General features: G+C 48.8%; 4 protein-coding genes across 4 annotated transcripts; 3 read left to right on the forward strand and 1 right to left on the reverse strand.

Annotated features, from left to right (window-relative positions):
• Nucleotides 1-1,257: 1,257 nt before the first annotated feature.
• Nucleotides 1,258-5,064, forward strand: NCR1 (niemann-Pick type C-related protein 1; the record flags this gene model as incomplete). The annotated part of the gene is made up of 1 exon (XM_064897129.1): nucleotides 1,258-5,064. The coding sequence occupies one exon, from the start codon at nucleotides 1,258-1,260 to the stop codon at nucleotides 5,062-5,064; it is 3,807 nt and encodes a 1,268-aa protein (XP_064756079.1).
• A 2,946-nt stretch (nucleotides 5,065-8,010) lies between these two features.
• LTR64_002764 (uncharacterized protein) lies at nucleotides 8,011-8,625 on the forward strand (the record flags this gene model as incomplete). The annotated part of the gene is made up of 1 exon (XM_064897130.1): nucleotides 8,011-8,625. One exon carries the CDS (start codon nucleotides 8,011-8,013, stop codon nucleotides 8,623-8,625), a length of 615 nt encoding a protein of 204 aa, XP_064756080.1.
• Nucleotides 8,626-12,281: 3,656 nt separating this feature from the next.
• TRM7 (tRNA (uridine-2'-O-)-methyltransferase trm7) lies at nucleotides 12,282-13,451 on the reverse strand (the record flags this gene model as incomplete). The annotated part of the gene is made up of 1 exon (XM_064897131.1): nucleotides 12,282-13,451. One exon carries the CDS (start codon nucleotides 13,449-13,451, stop codon nucleotides 12,282-12,284), a length of 1,170 nt encoding a protein of 389 aa, XP_064756081.1.
• A 368-nt stretch (nucleotides 13,452-13,819) lies between these two features.
• MAK5 (ATP-dependent RNA helicase) lies at nucleotides 13,820-16,102 on the forward strand (the record flags this gene model as incomplete). Its single annotated transcript, XM_064897132.1, has 1 exon — nucleotides 13,820-16,102. The coding sequence occupies one exon, from the start codon at nucleotides 13,820-13,822 to the stop codon at nucleotides 16,100-16,102; it is 2,283 nt and encodes a 760-aa protein (XP_064756082.1).
• Between the last annotated feature and the right edge of the window lie 246 nt (nucleotides 16,103-16,348).

A 16,348-nucleotide genomic window follows, 5' to 3' on the forward strand; every position in this document is an offset into this window, starting at 1 on the left:
TCCATCCTCTGCCTCGGACCTGACGTTCTCTGCCGCAGATGCTTCGCTTTTCCGTTTCTTGGTAGGTGACTCTTGCACATCGTCAGTCGCATCGTCCTTGTATGGCCTTCGCTTTTTAGAGCTGGTTGACACTTTCCTGCCCGTAGATGGAAAAGTGCTTTTCGAAGTAGGCTCGACACCCACGATAGTGGTAAACTTGTTGTTCTTATACTCAACTCCGTACTGCTTCATTATGCTTCTGAACTTGGCTCCTGCATTGTCCTTGCGATTAATGCCACTGATTCTCGCAACTTTGACCCAATCCACAGGTCCAGCATCAAGATTAGTTAGGACGGTGATCAAGAACTGGAGGTGTGAGGCATCCATGGTCTAGAAGACACTTATCCTTGCGATTGACCCGATATCGTGAGTATTTGTGTAGTGCAACGGTAGAAAGAAGATAGAGGAACAACACGATATGAACGTCGAACAAATGAAAGAATCGAATGGAATTGCAGACCTTCACAGAGAGTGAAAGTTTCGGGTTGAGGTATCTTTCATTTGTCTTTCAATCTGGATCTTCACTGAGCTCATCTTGAGCATCCCTTGACCTTGCAGTCGCGTCCATTACATGTAGTTTGATAGCCATCCTAGTCCTCATGTTTCTTTTTGTTTTGTAAGCCTACCTAGGACGAATGAACGAGCTACTGCTGGCGTAGAAGGTGGTAACGGAGAACAAGTCAATGATCAAGACTAGACTTTAGTCAACTAACAAGGAAGCCAGGTGTGCCTTGAAAATAGAGCCCGAGATACTTCTGTATTCCAGGTCGTTATTGTCATTCGTGAAGAACCATCACCACGATGGCAGCCACATCAAAGAGATAGTCTGTTTGTTATGTGATGGTCGCAATAGGGCAGACTGAAGTTACGCCCGCACCGTGACTCCCAGACCTTCCAGCCAAGTCACATTGGAAGTTGGTGCAGCATGACGTCTGAATCCAGCACTGGGTAGCACCTGCCTGGATAGCGCGCCACCGAGGCATCACGAGCAATACGCAGCACGCAGCACGTATCCAACGCGATTGCAAACAATATTCCTACTGTCACGTCGATTTGATCTCCCATCTCCTCAACCTTGTTGAGGTGTTGACTTGACCTACGTGTCGATTAGAATGACCTGATTACAGCTGGAACTTTTTGCGTTGTTCTCTACCATCGATTGACCTTGGCCATTGCACTTTGCTAACTGTTGGCCATCACACCTACCGGCAAGCCACGATGCGTATCTCTCTTTACCTCCGAACCCTCGCTTTCATCACCCCGTTATCCTCGTTAGTATCGGCAGACACTGCCACTTTCAAGCACGAAGCAGGACGTTGCGCGGTCAGAGGCCAATGCGAGCCCAATGGATTCTTCGGTCCCGGTCGACCTTGCGCTGACAATGGTCTTGCCGCACCTCCATCAGACTCTGTACGAGACGAGCTTGTACAGCTCTGTGGTCCAAAATGGAAGGATACGGACGTTTGCTGTGTGGAAGAGCAAGTCCAAGCACTGAAGAAGAATCTCGGACGAGCACAAGGCATCATTCAATCTTGTCCAGCTTGCAAGGAGAACTTTTTCAACCTATTTTGTACTTTTACTTGCTCACCAGACCAGAGCTTATTCATCAATGTGACTGCGACTGAAAAGAACAGGCAAGGGAACGACACAGTGCAAGAGCTTGACAACATTTGGAGTACGGAGTATCAAAGTGGCTTCTACGACTCTTGCAAAGACGTCAAGTTCGGTGCTGCAAACCAGAAGGCCATGACATTCATTGGTGGTGGCGCAAAGGACTACAGCCACTTTCTACAATTCTTAGGCGACAAGAAGGCACTGGGGAGTCCTTTCCAGATTGATTTCTTGGAACATCCCCGTGGTGACAATGCTGACGGCATGAAGCCTGTATCACAGAAACCAAAGGCATGCAACGACGAAGACCCACAATTTCGATGTCGTTGCGTCGATTGTCCAGCATCCTGCCCTGAGCTACCCAAGGTCGAAGATGTGGAAAGCTGTCATGTCGGCAGACTACCTTGTTTGAGTTTCGCCGTCATACTCATTTACTCCATCGCTTTGTTCCTACTCATCATAGCAGTCTCAGGACATGTCGCATATGCCAAACACAAGCAAAGAAAGAGCGAAAGATTACAACTTCTGCAAGACGCTGCTCCTAGCGACGATGAGGACGAGGGCGATCTAGTGCACAATGCTGGTTTACTGGACCGACCACAGCGCAATTACTATCTTAACCAGATCTTGGACAGGGCATTCAACAGGCTTGGTCGATTCTGTGCCAGATATCCTGGTATTACCATAGGCACCAATATTGCTATCATTGGACTTTTGAGTCTAGGCTGGTTGAAATTTGCGGTCGAGCGAGATCCTGTCAAGCTGTGGGTCTCACCCGATTCAGAAGCTGCCCAAGAGAAGGCCTTTTTCGATGATAACTTTGGTCCTTTCTTTCGTGCTGAGCAAGTATTCCTTGTCAACGACAGTGCACCAGATGCCTCTGTTCTCAATCAAGATACCCTCACTTGGTGGTTTGGCATCGAGGAAGAAGTCTCTCGTCTACAAACTCCAGACACACAATTGTCACTTGAGGATGTGTGCTTCAACCCAACTGGCGAAGCATGTGTTGTCGAGTCGATAAGCGGCTGGTTTGGTAATGCTGAAGTCAGTGATTGGCAATACCAAATTGGGTACTGTGCTGAGCACAACGGCGACCAGGAGTGCTTGCCTCCATCTCAAAATCCTCTGGCGCCAGGACGTGTACTTGGTGGATTCCACAATATCTCCACCATAACTGATGCGAAAGCGTTGATCGTTACGTGGGTCGTGAATAACGGTCAACCAGGGACTGAAGTTGAAGCAAATGCTCAAGCATGGGAGCAAGTACTCAAGAATACTCTGCTTAAGACGCAAGCTGAGGCGAAAGAGCGAGGTCTACGTCTATCATTCAACACCGAGATAAGTCTTGAACAAGAGCTCAACAAATCGACCAACACCGATGCAAAAATCGTGGTAATCAGCTATGTCGTTATGTTCATCTATGCCTCATTGGCTCTTGGGTCTACAAGCATGAGTATCAAGTCTTTAGTCAATAACCCTGCCAACGCGCTTGTACAGTCAAAGTTCACCCTAGGCATGCTGGGCATTGTCATTGTTCTGATGTCAGTGTCTGGTTCTGTCGGTCTCTTCTCTCTCGCTGGCATCAAGGTGACTCTGATCATCGCTGAAGTCATCCCCTTTCTAGTACTAGCTGTTGGTGTCGATAACATATTCCTAATTGTACACGATTTCGAACGTGTCAATGTCAGCCATCCAGACGAGGAGATCGACGATCGGATTGCGAAAGCACTTGGACGTATGGGACCCAGCATACTCTTGTCCGCTTCGACGGAGACGATCGCTTTTGCCATGGGAGCTTTTGTTGGCATGCCAGCTGTCAAGAATTTTGCCGCTTATGCCGCTGGAGCTGTTCTGATCAATGCTCTACTGCAGGTCACAATGTTCGTCTCTGTCCTAGCACTGAACCAGCGTCGTGTCGAAAGTCTTCGAGCGGATTGTATGCCTTGCATAGTCGTGAAGCGGGCCAAATCTGTCAGCATGCCGGGTGGCCACTTCTTCGGCAGCGAAGAGGAGGGTGCGCTGCAGCGCTTTATCAGGAGAACATATGCTCCATTCATCCTCGACAAGAAAATTAAAACAGGTATTGTGGTAGTGTTTGTCACTATCTTTGCTGCAGCTCTCGCGCTGATCCCAGAGATCAAACTTGGGCTGGACCAGCGTATAGCACTTCCATCTGACAGCTACATGATTCAGTACTTCGATGATCTCTACCAATACTTTGGCTCTGGTCCACCAGTCTACTTCGTCGCACGAGACGTTAATATGACAGAACGTGTACACCAAGAACAGACCTGCGGACTTTTCGCGGCATGTGACACTTATTCTCTCGCATCAATTCTAGAACAAGAAGCTCACAGACCTAATGTCAGTTATATGAACACAGGCGCAGCCAGCTGGATAGATGATTACTTCCTATGGCTGGACCCGGCATCGCAGTGCTGCCTTAACGATGATGGAACTACGTGCCTTTCCGAGGACGAATGGTCATTATCAATGAAACATTTGCCGGAAGGTGATAGGTTTGTCAAGTTGGCCAAGAAGTGGTTGAAAGCACCCATCGTTGATGATTGCTTCAAAGCTGGAGCAGCCGCCTACTCAAACGCTGTTGTCGTCGATTCGAATAGCACCAGTGTCCCCGCCAGCCACTGGCGCAGTTTTCACACACCACTACAATCCCAAGACGATCTAATCAATTCCTACGCTGCAGCTCGACGTATCTCTAAGGATATTTCGGAAAGACACAACATTGACATTTTCCCGTACAGCAAACACTATGTCTTCTTCGACCAGTACAGGTCTATCGTCCACCTGACAGCAACTTTGTTGTCAGTCGCTGTCATGGTTATTTTCATCTTGACGTCGCTTCTCCTTGGCTCTTTGCTTACTGGACTGGTGGTTAGCATTACCACTATTATGATTCTAGTCGACATCATGGGCGTCATGGCACTCTTCAATGTCTCTTTGAACGCACTATCACTTGTGAACCTCGTCATCTGCGTCGGCATATCAGTCGAGTTCTGTGCACATATATCCCGTGCCTTTATGTTCCCGTCCAAGAGTGTGATGGAGCGTGCGCGGTCTCGCTTTCGGGGCAGAGATCTGCGTGCCTGGACTGCGCTGGTCAATGTGGGTGGGTCAGTGTTCTCTGGAATCACCATCACCAAATTCTTGGGTGTCTTTGTGTTAGCTTTCACAAAGAGCAAGGTATTCGAGGTGTACTATTTCAGGATTTGGCTGGGCTTGGTCATCCTTGCAAGCACACATGCATTAGTATTCTTGCCAGTCCTGTTGAGTTTCTTTGGAGGTGAGGGCTATGTGGACCCAGCGGGCGATGGAGGCCTGGAGGAAGATCTGGCAAGCAGACGATATCAAAGCCTGTTGAGGGACGACGATGAGTTCGACGATGATTACTGAATGCCAAATAGCAGTAAATATTCTGATAAGAGCTTGAATATCATTGCCGTGTATATGCTGACCTTTGTCAAGTCTCTCTCGGCTGCGTACCTAGTTGATGCTTCAACTGCACCTTCTTCTCTCGCCAGCGTTCGGAGGCAAGGCGTAGCCACAAACCCATCACCACTTACCAGCTCTCCCACTTTTGCCAAATTGACGAAAGTACCGTCCGAAGCAATGCCTGTGTCGCACCCTCGATCGTGTCAGTCACGCCTCATCCCAGAGCACAGCCGAGCTCCGGACCGTCTGGCGGTCTAGTCAGCGATCAGTCACAATGGAAAGAACACGCAACGCAAGGCAAAGACAACGTCCACGTGCTTCGGACACTTTCCGCACATTGTTGCGCACAGTGGTGTTGCTCCCGGGACGGACAACGCATACGATGCTGGTCATGTTATCTCCAGAAGGCTCAGGAGTGTTTGCTACAGGGAGGCAGGTTGTGCTGCGGCCCCGGTATTCTAGACCGCTGGACGGGTAGGAGCAGGAAGTGAGGCGAGCGGGTGTTGCTCGGCCACGCGTATTGTGGATGCGCTATTGATAGATGGGGTAGAAGTGAAAATGTGCTCGGATATAGGGTCAATTGTTAGCCTGCCATGGATCCCTGTGTTCGAAGAGATGCCTGAGGTTTCAGTTTTATTTGTGGCTTGGAGGGGTGTGCTTGTGTAACGATGTGTCTTTTGCGGATACTCATTGAAAGGAATTTTCTTCCTCATTGGTATACGTACCCAGACGGATGTCTTCCGGAAACATGAGGCTGGGGGAGGTTTGTGGAGGTGGACGTTGCTGTGGATGTATTGTGTCTGTGTCTGTGTTGCGAACAAAGGCTTTGAAGGAATCGGTGGATAATGCTCTTCGTCACACGGTGACCGGGTACGTGATTTGAAACGCACGATCAAATGGTTTCGTCCAGATCGTGTCCTGCTTTGTTAGTGAGCAGCTACTGGTCAGCTCAAGCTCTTGTTTAGCATGGGCTTGCCTTTGACTCTGACACGTTGTTGCTGTTCTCAAGATTTCGTATTGCGCTGTTAGTGAAGGCTTCCCACGGCACAAGAATCCTATCGGCTGACACTTTCTGCGAGGACGCTTAGACGAGGGACGTTGCACTTGAAGTTCTTGACAAGACTCCTTCATGGTCAGTACTTTCCGAAAGTAAGTCCCTTGTGCCTTGAGCATCCTCAGCCGTTACCCATGCAAGAAGTGTCACATGGTCTTCTAGAATGACGCTAAGTGGCTTCGATGGAGGATAACAGGGGTGACTATCCCTGGCAAGAACGTCCTAAGGTGCAATCATATCTTGGCCTGATCGCTGGTTTCGCTGGCCTATGCAAAGTGATGTCGATAGCTGAAAGGACGAGGTGTCATTGTGAAAGCGACCCGCTAAGGCTCATGCTAAAGATGCGATTAGACTCAAGAAATCGTATACACCCGGCAAGGTAAAGGTGAAGCCTATCAGAGGACGAGCCGGTTGGCTAGTCAAGCAGCTAGTGACAACTCTTCCTCCTCAGCACACGCGTAAGTCCATAGTCTTCGTGCCGAAGATACCAGGTCACCGAGAGGCTGCTATGTTGTCGTACTACTTTCACGGCTTTAAGAGTAATGGGTATAGCAATGAAGTCACAAATGCGTGGCGGAGTCAGGTTGAGGCGGGACGATTTTGTCAGGACCACAACTAAAATCCTCTGACTTCAAAACGTCCGGCTGTAAAGGTAGGTCAAAGTTCAGGCTCCGGCTAGGCTAGCAGACACGGGAGTTGTTTTGCTGGAAAAGGACTAGTGGAGGAACTTTCGTCTGGTGGGAAAAGTGTTTGTCATGCAGGTCATGCTGTCCTGAATCTTGCCGCACCTTCTCTCTTCGCCATCTTTCTATGTTCCCTCCAATGCTGCTTCGCCTCGAATTTCAACCCACCTGTTTCACCTGTACACCATCACAAAAATAATCGAGTCTTCAAAGCTTCATCATTATTTGAGCTTAAGCAAGCAAACAGCTTTCCCATTCGTCAAATACCTCCCCGGCGTGACACTTGATTCGGGCGATGTAGACACCAGGATGGTTCACGAGGTCTGTGTTGCCATTCACGGTCGGATTCGTTCTCCCGGTCAACTTGTACTTCATCCAAAGCTGTTACCATTGCCGCCAACCACTATCTGACCAGTTTGCGAATTGAGTGTCGCTCTCCCAACCGTGACTCACTGCTTAGTTTATCGCCCAATGATCATCCATTGCGTGTCGCTGACCTTCCGATAGCCTTCTGCACACACTAAACTGGTAGCTAGAGCTCCATGCTTTCTCTGCTAGTGTGGATGTTGCGCAATTCTCTGCAGCACACAAGGCGAGTCGATGAACACTAGGCCTTTGCATGAAGCGCAAAGTATGACAGGTAGATCTCGCAGAATTTTGCCGAGACCATTTACGCATCACGCATGGATCATGAACTTTTGGGGAACTCTTATGCTACTCAGACTAGGCAATCATGCGCGCGGTCTCCACTCATGTCCACTTCCGCCATCAGTCGCTGCCTGTAGGACTTTTTGTTTCTCGAAAGGTAAAGGATTATAAGTCCTCTGTCCTTCTGACTTTCCAGACCGTCTCATGCACATCTAACACTCACGAAGTAAGAAGCATATAACAACCAACAGATTTCACTACTACCAGCAACACACACACATTGCTGGCACCAGACCTCCTACTATATCCTCGAACAAGCCAACAACCGTGTCTTCCTCACGCACGACGACGACTTATTACTACAGTCCTAAATCGAGAGCGACTGGAGAACAGCAGACTTTCAATCGAATGACTATCTCCACATCGACAGGTCGAGCTCCAAGACCATCCACGCCAGAGCTAGGATATTACTCATCCCCAGCAACTACACCTACAGCATCACCACTTCCCAGACGTGCCACAATGGCTCGAACAGTCAGCTGGGCTGCGTCAGAAGGCGCTCGCGATCCTCTCGGAGATGAGAAGGAAGTTATGAGAACTTTCCACAAGCACGTCAAACACTGCGATACCTGCTACCGCAACCTGACTTCATGGCACTCAGGAAACGGGCTTTGCTCACGAGGACACAACTACGTCATTGACATGCTCCCCTACTTCTTCTGCAAGTCTGGCAAACCATACTCATTGATCGACCGAACTCGCAAGAACGAGCAAACCAGAGTCCTTGTTCCAGTCGAGTACAGGCATGTCAGCACCCTGTTCGAGGCTCTCGAAGGCGGCTATAACACCAATGCGTCTCGACAGTCGAGGCCGAAACCTATCGTACACCATACACAACCGGATGTTTCTCACTACGAGTCACGAAGGCCTGAGAGACCAAACCTCCAGATACCGTATGAGAGATACACCTCGAGCAGACACACACCAAGGAGTGCAGAACGCTATCACGAGGATAGACGATACTACGAGCCACGCTCAAGGGGCAGTCTCTACCATGAAGATGAACGACGACGACATCGATACAGTGGAGAAGGCATCTACGCATCAGTACCTCGATCACCAAGACATCATCTGTGATCTAAGGTCGTCCGCAGCTCACATACTGCCGGCATTTAGAGATTGTGTAGTGACTTTCTTCAACGCGTACTTTTTATCTTTCGACTTCTTCATGAGATACCCCATTAGCAAGGCGCTTGGATTGGATGGACGGATGGATGGATATTGAATTATTAAGGGTGGATGGTCTGGTGGTTGACGCTTGGCTAGTAACAGTCCGTTGAAGGGACTATGAACTGGCATAGCTCCCAAGGCGTCTAGGCGTTACATTTTGTGGTCCTAATTTCGGGGACCAGTTCGATTTATCTTCACAATATCGCTTGCATGTCTTCGACAGCACGATGACTTTTTACACCAGACACAGTTATTGTCAACCTGGATATGGTTGCAATTCATATTTTTGTTTATACTTTTATTTGATAGCATGTCAAATCAACTATGGCAAGAATTACTCCTATTCACGCTTCGATCTTCCATTACCCTTTTGTACAGGCACTCGACTCTTGCACGACAACGATAGACAACTGACTCTCATCAGGATGCCACGCTGTACTCTCCAGACACATACCTCGCAATCGAGGAGTCACACATACAGTTCATGGAGATAGGGTCCTGATGCCGATCAACAACCCACTAATAAGAAAACGCCAAAAGTGCTGTGCAGCAAAAAACACCCACACCAAGGGAACTTATGACTCCCAACTGCATGAGCTTGGATGTGCGTGCATATGCAGCTACTTGTAATGCTTCCTGCTTTGAGATAAGCGTTGTTCGTGGGGTCGGTTCTCCAAATTCTTGGGTGACTTTTGACTGCCAAGAGAGGGTCATGTACTGGGCTGTAGGGTTGAGTGAGGTACGTCTACACAAATGGTGACTGGCGTGTGCCTGTGAGTGATTACGAGGTTACGTCTTGGTAAGCAATCGCTGGCTGGCCAAGGGAGTGTGGCCGTCTTTGATCAGGTGCTGAGAGGCCTCTGTTCAAAGCGGGCTGAAGATAGGTAGCAGATCTAGGAGCTACACGGTGTTGACAACTGGCAGCTTTGGAACGACTGCAAGTTCGACCTGCAAGGAATGTCGTCTAGACACAGTACTGCGCAATCGTGGTCCCTTGGTTGCACGACTGCGCGTTCAGCTCTTCAGGGTTTCGTGATCATCTGTCCAGTTTATGGGGAATCTCCTCCGCGTACAAATGGTGACATTGGATCCACCGCGCTAAATGTCGCGTCCATTTCGATAACGGTTTTACAACCACCATTACTATACCAATACTGTCGATAAATTCGTGTAATTACTATCATTATTGTCGCAAGTGTCTATTCTATTAATTCAGTCGCTTTAAAATCGAAAAATGGCGATATTCGAGTACCAGCAGCTATATGAAGTGTGCGCCGAAAATCTAAACACATCGGACGCGATCAAAACCACTAAGATCGTCCGTTCAATCGATAAGTTCACCAAGAGGACTGCTCAGGAGGGAATTAACGCGGATGAACCAGCTTATATACCTCCAGTAGCAACTGAATATCGAACTTGGTCACTGAAAGACGCGTCTTTGAGCTCGTCGTCGCCTGTTCAGCTGTTTTTGTTGTTTTTTCAATGCATTGTTGATTTGCTGGTTTACCACACCAATATTGTCGGTGAGCGACAACAGACCGACGAAAATCGCTGGAATCCAGTCACCGACCTTGAAATTCGTCGCTGGATCGCTTGTCGCATTAATATGATCAAAAACCTCTCTTTCCACGCTGATATGCAGTCGTTTTGGAGTGCTAGCCGTCTCTCGACCGATGCCCTCGGTTTCCGATTACTCACAGGCGTTTATCTGCTATACCGACAACCTCTTCACCAATGTACCACTCGCCCAGGCCCTGCTATCGATTAATGTTGGACTGGTAGGGACCGTAAGGAAAGATGCTATTGGCGTGCCAAAGGTTTTACAGGCAATCGCGCATAAATGGAATAAATTACTTGCTGATAACCAGGTAATATACCGGGGGGTCGACGATTTGGTGAGCTGCAACGTCTGGAAAGACAAATACCGCCAGAATACCGTGGTGTTCATTACCACTGTCCATCGCCCTGACGACACCACATTCGCCTGGCGTACTGCGAGGGCGCGATATAACACTAGAGCGACTCCGTGGGTGTCCAACCGTCGATTTGTCGAGCAACCGCTATTTGCTGTCGATTACAACCGTCATATGAACGCAACCGACAATTTCAACCAACTTAGGGCCGCAGGCACCGTCTGGCGACCCCGACAGAAGAAATGGACGAAGATATTCCTCGATTTCCTCATAGACGTCGCCCACGTCAATGCCTACCTTATCTGGACCGCCTAGCCAGAAAATCAGCGTCGAGACCACCGAGATCGTCAGGTATTCCTCCAACAACTGGTGGAAGGGTTACTTTATATCCAAGAGAAGGCACATACACCGTCACAGCTAAAAAGAAGGACGTATTGCACCTGGCCTGAGTGTATAACTCGCGTGTATATCCACAGCCAGCCATTGCGACAAATCATCAATTCTGCGCAGCGGGTTCGCACTGGGCGTACGTCTGGCTACTGTGAACAGTGCGACAGAGTATTATGCATTAACAGAGGTTGCTGGGCAGCCCATCACGATGCTAATGGGTACATTATTAACCCAGCTGTGGTCAACGAAGAGGGGGAGGTCACCACCCATGGCTATATTGCTCAAAACCAGTTTACAACACCAGGAAATCGCGATATATTGCTAAATGCAGCAATGTGAATAGCTTCATATATACAAAATACAATACCAGGGCGTTGAATACCATACATACTATAATGAGTAATTTACAGTGTGCACAAGGTGGTGGGTGGCTCTTAGCGCGGTGGATCCAATGTCACCATTTGTACGCGGAGGAGATCGCCGTTGCAAGGACTTCTTCGGCACATTCTGAGCCGAGAATTACTCATCCATTCGTCGCCAAGGTATCATACTTTCCATCATCATAGATCTGATTGCAGACCCTTTCATGTCTGTGTGTAGTCTGACGCGAGATGGGACACATCATGCACGATGGGTCCGCGTAATACCACTGAATATGACGCGTGGCCAGAAGGACACAATAAGGTTATGTAGACTGAAGTCTTCGGCGAAACAGCAGCTAGCGGCACAAAAAGTCCTGCATCTGTTTTCGGCCCCAGCCGCTAGCGCAAGCAGCACAAACCGACGGACCGGAGCGACCATGGTCAGAGCCTACTGGCTTATTGTGCACTCATGTGGTGGTCAACCTGATCACACTGCTCGTTTTATGTTCACATCGGTTAATTGCCATGATCATTCAGGAGATTGTTTCGCCCCGAGGTTGATAACATACTCTGCGAGTCCGCCAAAAACATCTAGCACCTTGGCAAGTTGATACAGGAGACGACGTTGATCGTGTATGCTTCATTGACCAGTAACCCAAAACAGTCGCGAGCTGATTGTGCTACCTTGCTGACGTCCGATGCTTTAGTGTACATCTCAGGCAATAAGAACGAGTTTGTCGTGCCCATGATCTAAAACCCCCAGTCGCTGAAACGCTGGTGTCGACTTGATCAGACAAGTAACCCTTGACCAAGTACGTCGAAAACCAAAGCTGGACAGCAGTCCATGACAGCACTGTACGTCTTGAGACAAATGTTGACTCAAGGCAGACACAGTAATTCATGTGGTGTTTGATATCTGGCCCTTGTTCTTTGTCTTGCCGTACATCCCGCCCTCTGCACGTTTTCGCTCGATGGCTGCCTTGTATGGTGGCGCAGTTGGGGGCTGAACAGGCTCTAAGCTTACATGACCCGGAGGAAGACGATACGTCGCGTCTGCATCAAAAGCATCAAGGTCACCGCAAGCGAGAAATGGTGCAATCCACCTGTTGTTGTGACGAAGTTCAGTGGCCTCCTTGCGTGGAAAAGAAAGCTCGACCACACCATCGGTCCTGACAATACGCTTCTGTTCTGGAATATTCTCGAGGTCGTCCTCTATAGAAGTTTTCGCTGTATCAGGTATATCGACTGGTCTGCCCAGATCTGGCGTCCAACCTGGGATCGGTGTGTAATCTTCGCAGACCACAAAGGCTTCGATGCTGCTGGCACGACTTGATCTTGGTTTAGCAATATGAACACGTCTGAAAAGCAGTTTAAATTGCGCAAATATCAGGTCAACGTCCCGACCACGGAAAATTTTCGCCACGAACTTACCTCCCGGACGTAGAACACGGATAGCCAAAGTCAGCGCACTGTATAGGAGTTGTGATTGAATGTGGATGTCGAGGTCGTGCAAACCTGTAACGTCCGGAGCACCATCTGAAATTACCAAGTCCACCAACTCGTACTCTGTCTCGGACTTCTCAGGATTCAATGCAGCCAACATTCTTCCTACGGTCGATGGATGCGTAATATCTGCTTGAAGTTGTATGATACCCTCCAATGGTGCCATTGGTTGTAGATCAATTGCCACAATCTTGACGTTTGTTCGAGGCTGTAATACGGGTTTCTGTGCTTTCAGGTGTAGGGACCTAACTTCTGTTTCGATGCTAGCTTCCGATGCCTCTTGACTGGCCAAATTGACCTCGTTGACGAGGGCATCCATTTTCTCCATCCATGCTCTTCGTCCGAAACTCTCACCTTTGATCAATACCCTCGAAAGCACCTGGCTCCATGACCCTGGTGCAGCACATAGATCAACGACTCTACTGCACTTCTCAGGCTCCTTGTAAGAAAACAGATCGAACTGTTCATCGAGTTGAATGAGCTTGAATGCTGAGCGTGCTCGCCAGTTCTGCTCTTTGGCTAGACGGTAGTATGCATCACGTTTGTCTTTTGAGGACTTCCCCATACCCAATCGACACCTCGATTGGAGGTGTAGTTGTCTGGGGTCTGTCGGTCGTTTGTATGTGTCTCGCTAAACACCCCGCGTTCTCCGGAACACTGTGGAAGACCAAATTGGGTTTGTTGGTAGCCGGCAAGAAGAAATACTTCTCAAGTAGAAACAAAGAGGAAGGTGCTATTATTCAGAGACTTGATCGCGAAGCCTTGCCGGTTGTAATCTATAGTTTTAGCTGTCCTGGCGGCAAAGAGTCTGTCACTGGAAAAGTAGCGCTCTTCGTTGATCACGCTAGTGTCGCGCTACGATCAGGCTAGTCAAAGTGCTTCGAGAATTTCTGAAATGGTCTGAATGTGTCCAGCAACAACCCCGACCTCAGAATGCCTCAAGGCGAGAAGCGCAAAAGATCTGTCAAGCCTTTAGCGGCTCGAAAGCGGAATGCTATCCTTGAGGCCAAGCGTCATGTCGATCGAAGTCAGGCCGTTCGAGGCGATAAATTGAGTTGGAGGGAAGTCACAGTTTCGAGTCGTCTTGATGATGCAGAAGGATTTTACGGGCTAGAGGAACTTTCAGATGTCGAAGTAATTCACGATGGGGATGGCAAAGGTGTTCTGTTTCGGCAGCCGATACTAGCAGATGCGACGAAAGGCGTGACCGATGTTGAGGAATGGTCAGGTTTTAGTGGCGACGAAAACAGTGAGGAGCAGGAGTTATCCTCCGCAAGCGACAAGCCAGAGAAACCCCCTACATCGACTGACAAATCGTCCGACAAGCAAAAGAAGCCTCCGCCGAAGCAGCCAGCGTCAGAAGAATTGGCCAAAGACACGCAATTCAGCCTGCTAGGTAGCGATGCACCTGAACCGGAAATAGACATGTCAGCATGGGATCAACTTAATCTCTCGGACCAGATGTTGTATGCGCTTTCGGCCCTCAAATTCGGTAGTCCTACGCAGATTCAGCAAACCACGATCCCGTTAATACTGGAAGGGAAGGATGTGATAGGTAAGGCTGTGACTGGATCTGGCAAGACTCTGGCTTTTGGCATTCCCATTATTGAAACCTGCCTCGAGTTACATGCTTCTCGGTCGCGTTCAAATTCTACACTTCATTTAGATGCACTCATTTTAGCACCAACTAGAGAGCTTGGTCATCAGATCTCTAAGCACCTGACAGCTGTCTGCGAAGGCCTCGATTCGCCTCCAAAAGTGGTCACCGTCACAGGAGGATTGTCCGTACTGAAACAGCGGCGACAGCTTCAGGATGCGGACATCGTGGTCGGTACGCCTGGTCGGCTTTGGGACGTCATCAATGATTCAAATGACCTGCTCGAAAGATTCAAGAATGTGCGATACCTCGTGGTCGACGAGGCAGATCGATTACTCAGTGAAGGTCATTTCCAAGAGCTCGAAGACATTTTGGACGCATTGGATCGGAAGGTTGTGGACGAGGATAGAGAAGACCACGTAGAGGCTCAATCCGCGACTTCGCGTCAGACTCTCGTCTTCTCCGCAACTTTTCACAAAGGCCTTCAACAAAAGCTCAATTCTAGACAAAAAGATCGGAATGGTCACGATAGGAACAACCTAATATCCAACAAATCATCGATGGAATATCTAATGCATAAACTACCATTTCAGGAAGGTGAAAAGCCAGTATTTGTCGATGCAAACCCACAATCTCAAATGGCTGAGAAGCTGGTTGAAACAATTTTGGAATGCAAAGCTATGGAAAAGGACCTGTACCTCTATGGCTTTCTGCTTGATGATCAGAACAGACGCAAGAAGGCTTTGCAGCAAGCGAGAAATGGACAACGTATGACTGGCACAGCTAGAACGCTGGTGTTCACAAATTCTGTCTCTGTTGTTAAGCGTCTGGTGTCTCTTTTGCAGAGGCTTGAACTACCAGATACGGCCATCTCCCCTCTACACAGTAACATGCCTCAGAAGTCCCGTCTACGCTCGCTTGAACGATTTTCTGCATCCAGTGAGAGCACAAAAAGCCTGGCTACCTCTGTGTTAATAGCTACAGATGTCGCTGCTCGTGGTCTGGATATCAAAGGTGTCACGACAGTCGTGCATTACCATGTGCCTCGCACAGCTGATACTTATGTCCATCGATCAGGTCGAACTGCACGTGTTAACGAGTCCGGCAATTCTGTCTTGTTATGTTCTCCAGATGAGGTCCTGGGGGTGAGCAACCTAATAGCCAGAACTCATCAACATAAACAAGCACTTTCCGGGAAAGACATGAGCAAGCTCATAGATCGAATGTACTTGTCAAATGGTTTGCTTCGCCAGATCACTCGCAGAGTCGAACTTGCACAAAAACTCGTGGAGTCAACGGATAGTACAGCAAAAGTGAAGAACGATGATAATTGGCTTCGAACGGCAGCGGAGGAACTAGGCGTTGATTACGACAGCGATGAGTTCGAAAATGCAAGTAAGCACACACGCAGAGGAAGAGGTGGAGAAAAAGAGCGGAGACAGAAAAGGATTGCGAACGAAGAGACAAGTCGAAACAAAGCTCTGCAGATAAAAGCCCAGTTGAAAGAGGAGTTGTCTAATCGCCTCGATTTGGGTGAAGGCATGGGCACAAACTTCAAATATTTGGCAGGAGGAGCGGTTGATGTGGATCAATTGCTTGCGGAAAGAGCTCAACAATAAGTCTAGCGCACATCGTGCTAAATACAAACCAAACGGGCTCTGGCTACACGACTCCTGAACGAGGCATACCAAAGATCGGCAATCAGGGACCTATACCTAGGTCGGCTCGGGACCATTTACTCGGCAAACCTGCTTGTCTTGATTGCCCCTCGGCGAGATCATTGTCCTGCCGCGTTATCGAACAAGCTCGCGATATCGGTCACTTGCCTACAACTTCCTCAATGGCAAACACTGTCTAGCATCATA

The sequence above is a fragment of the Lithohypha guttulata genome, assembly GCF_036872675.1.
Source record: "Lithohypha guttulata strain CCFEE 5908 chromosome Unknown scaffold_2, whole genome shotgun sequence".
Classification (NCBI taxonomy): Eukaryota; Fungi; Ascomycota; class Eurotiomycetes; order Chaetothyriales; family Trichomeriaceae; genus Lithohypha; species Lithohypha guttulata.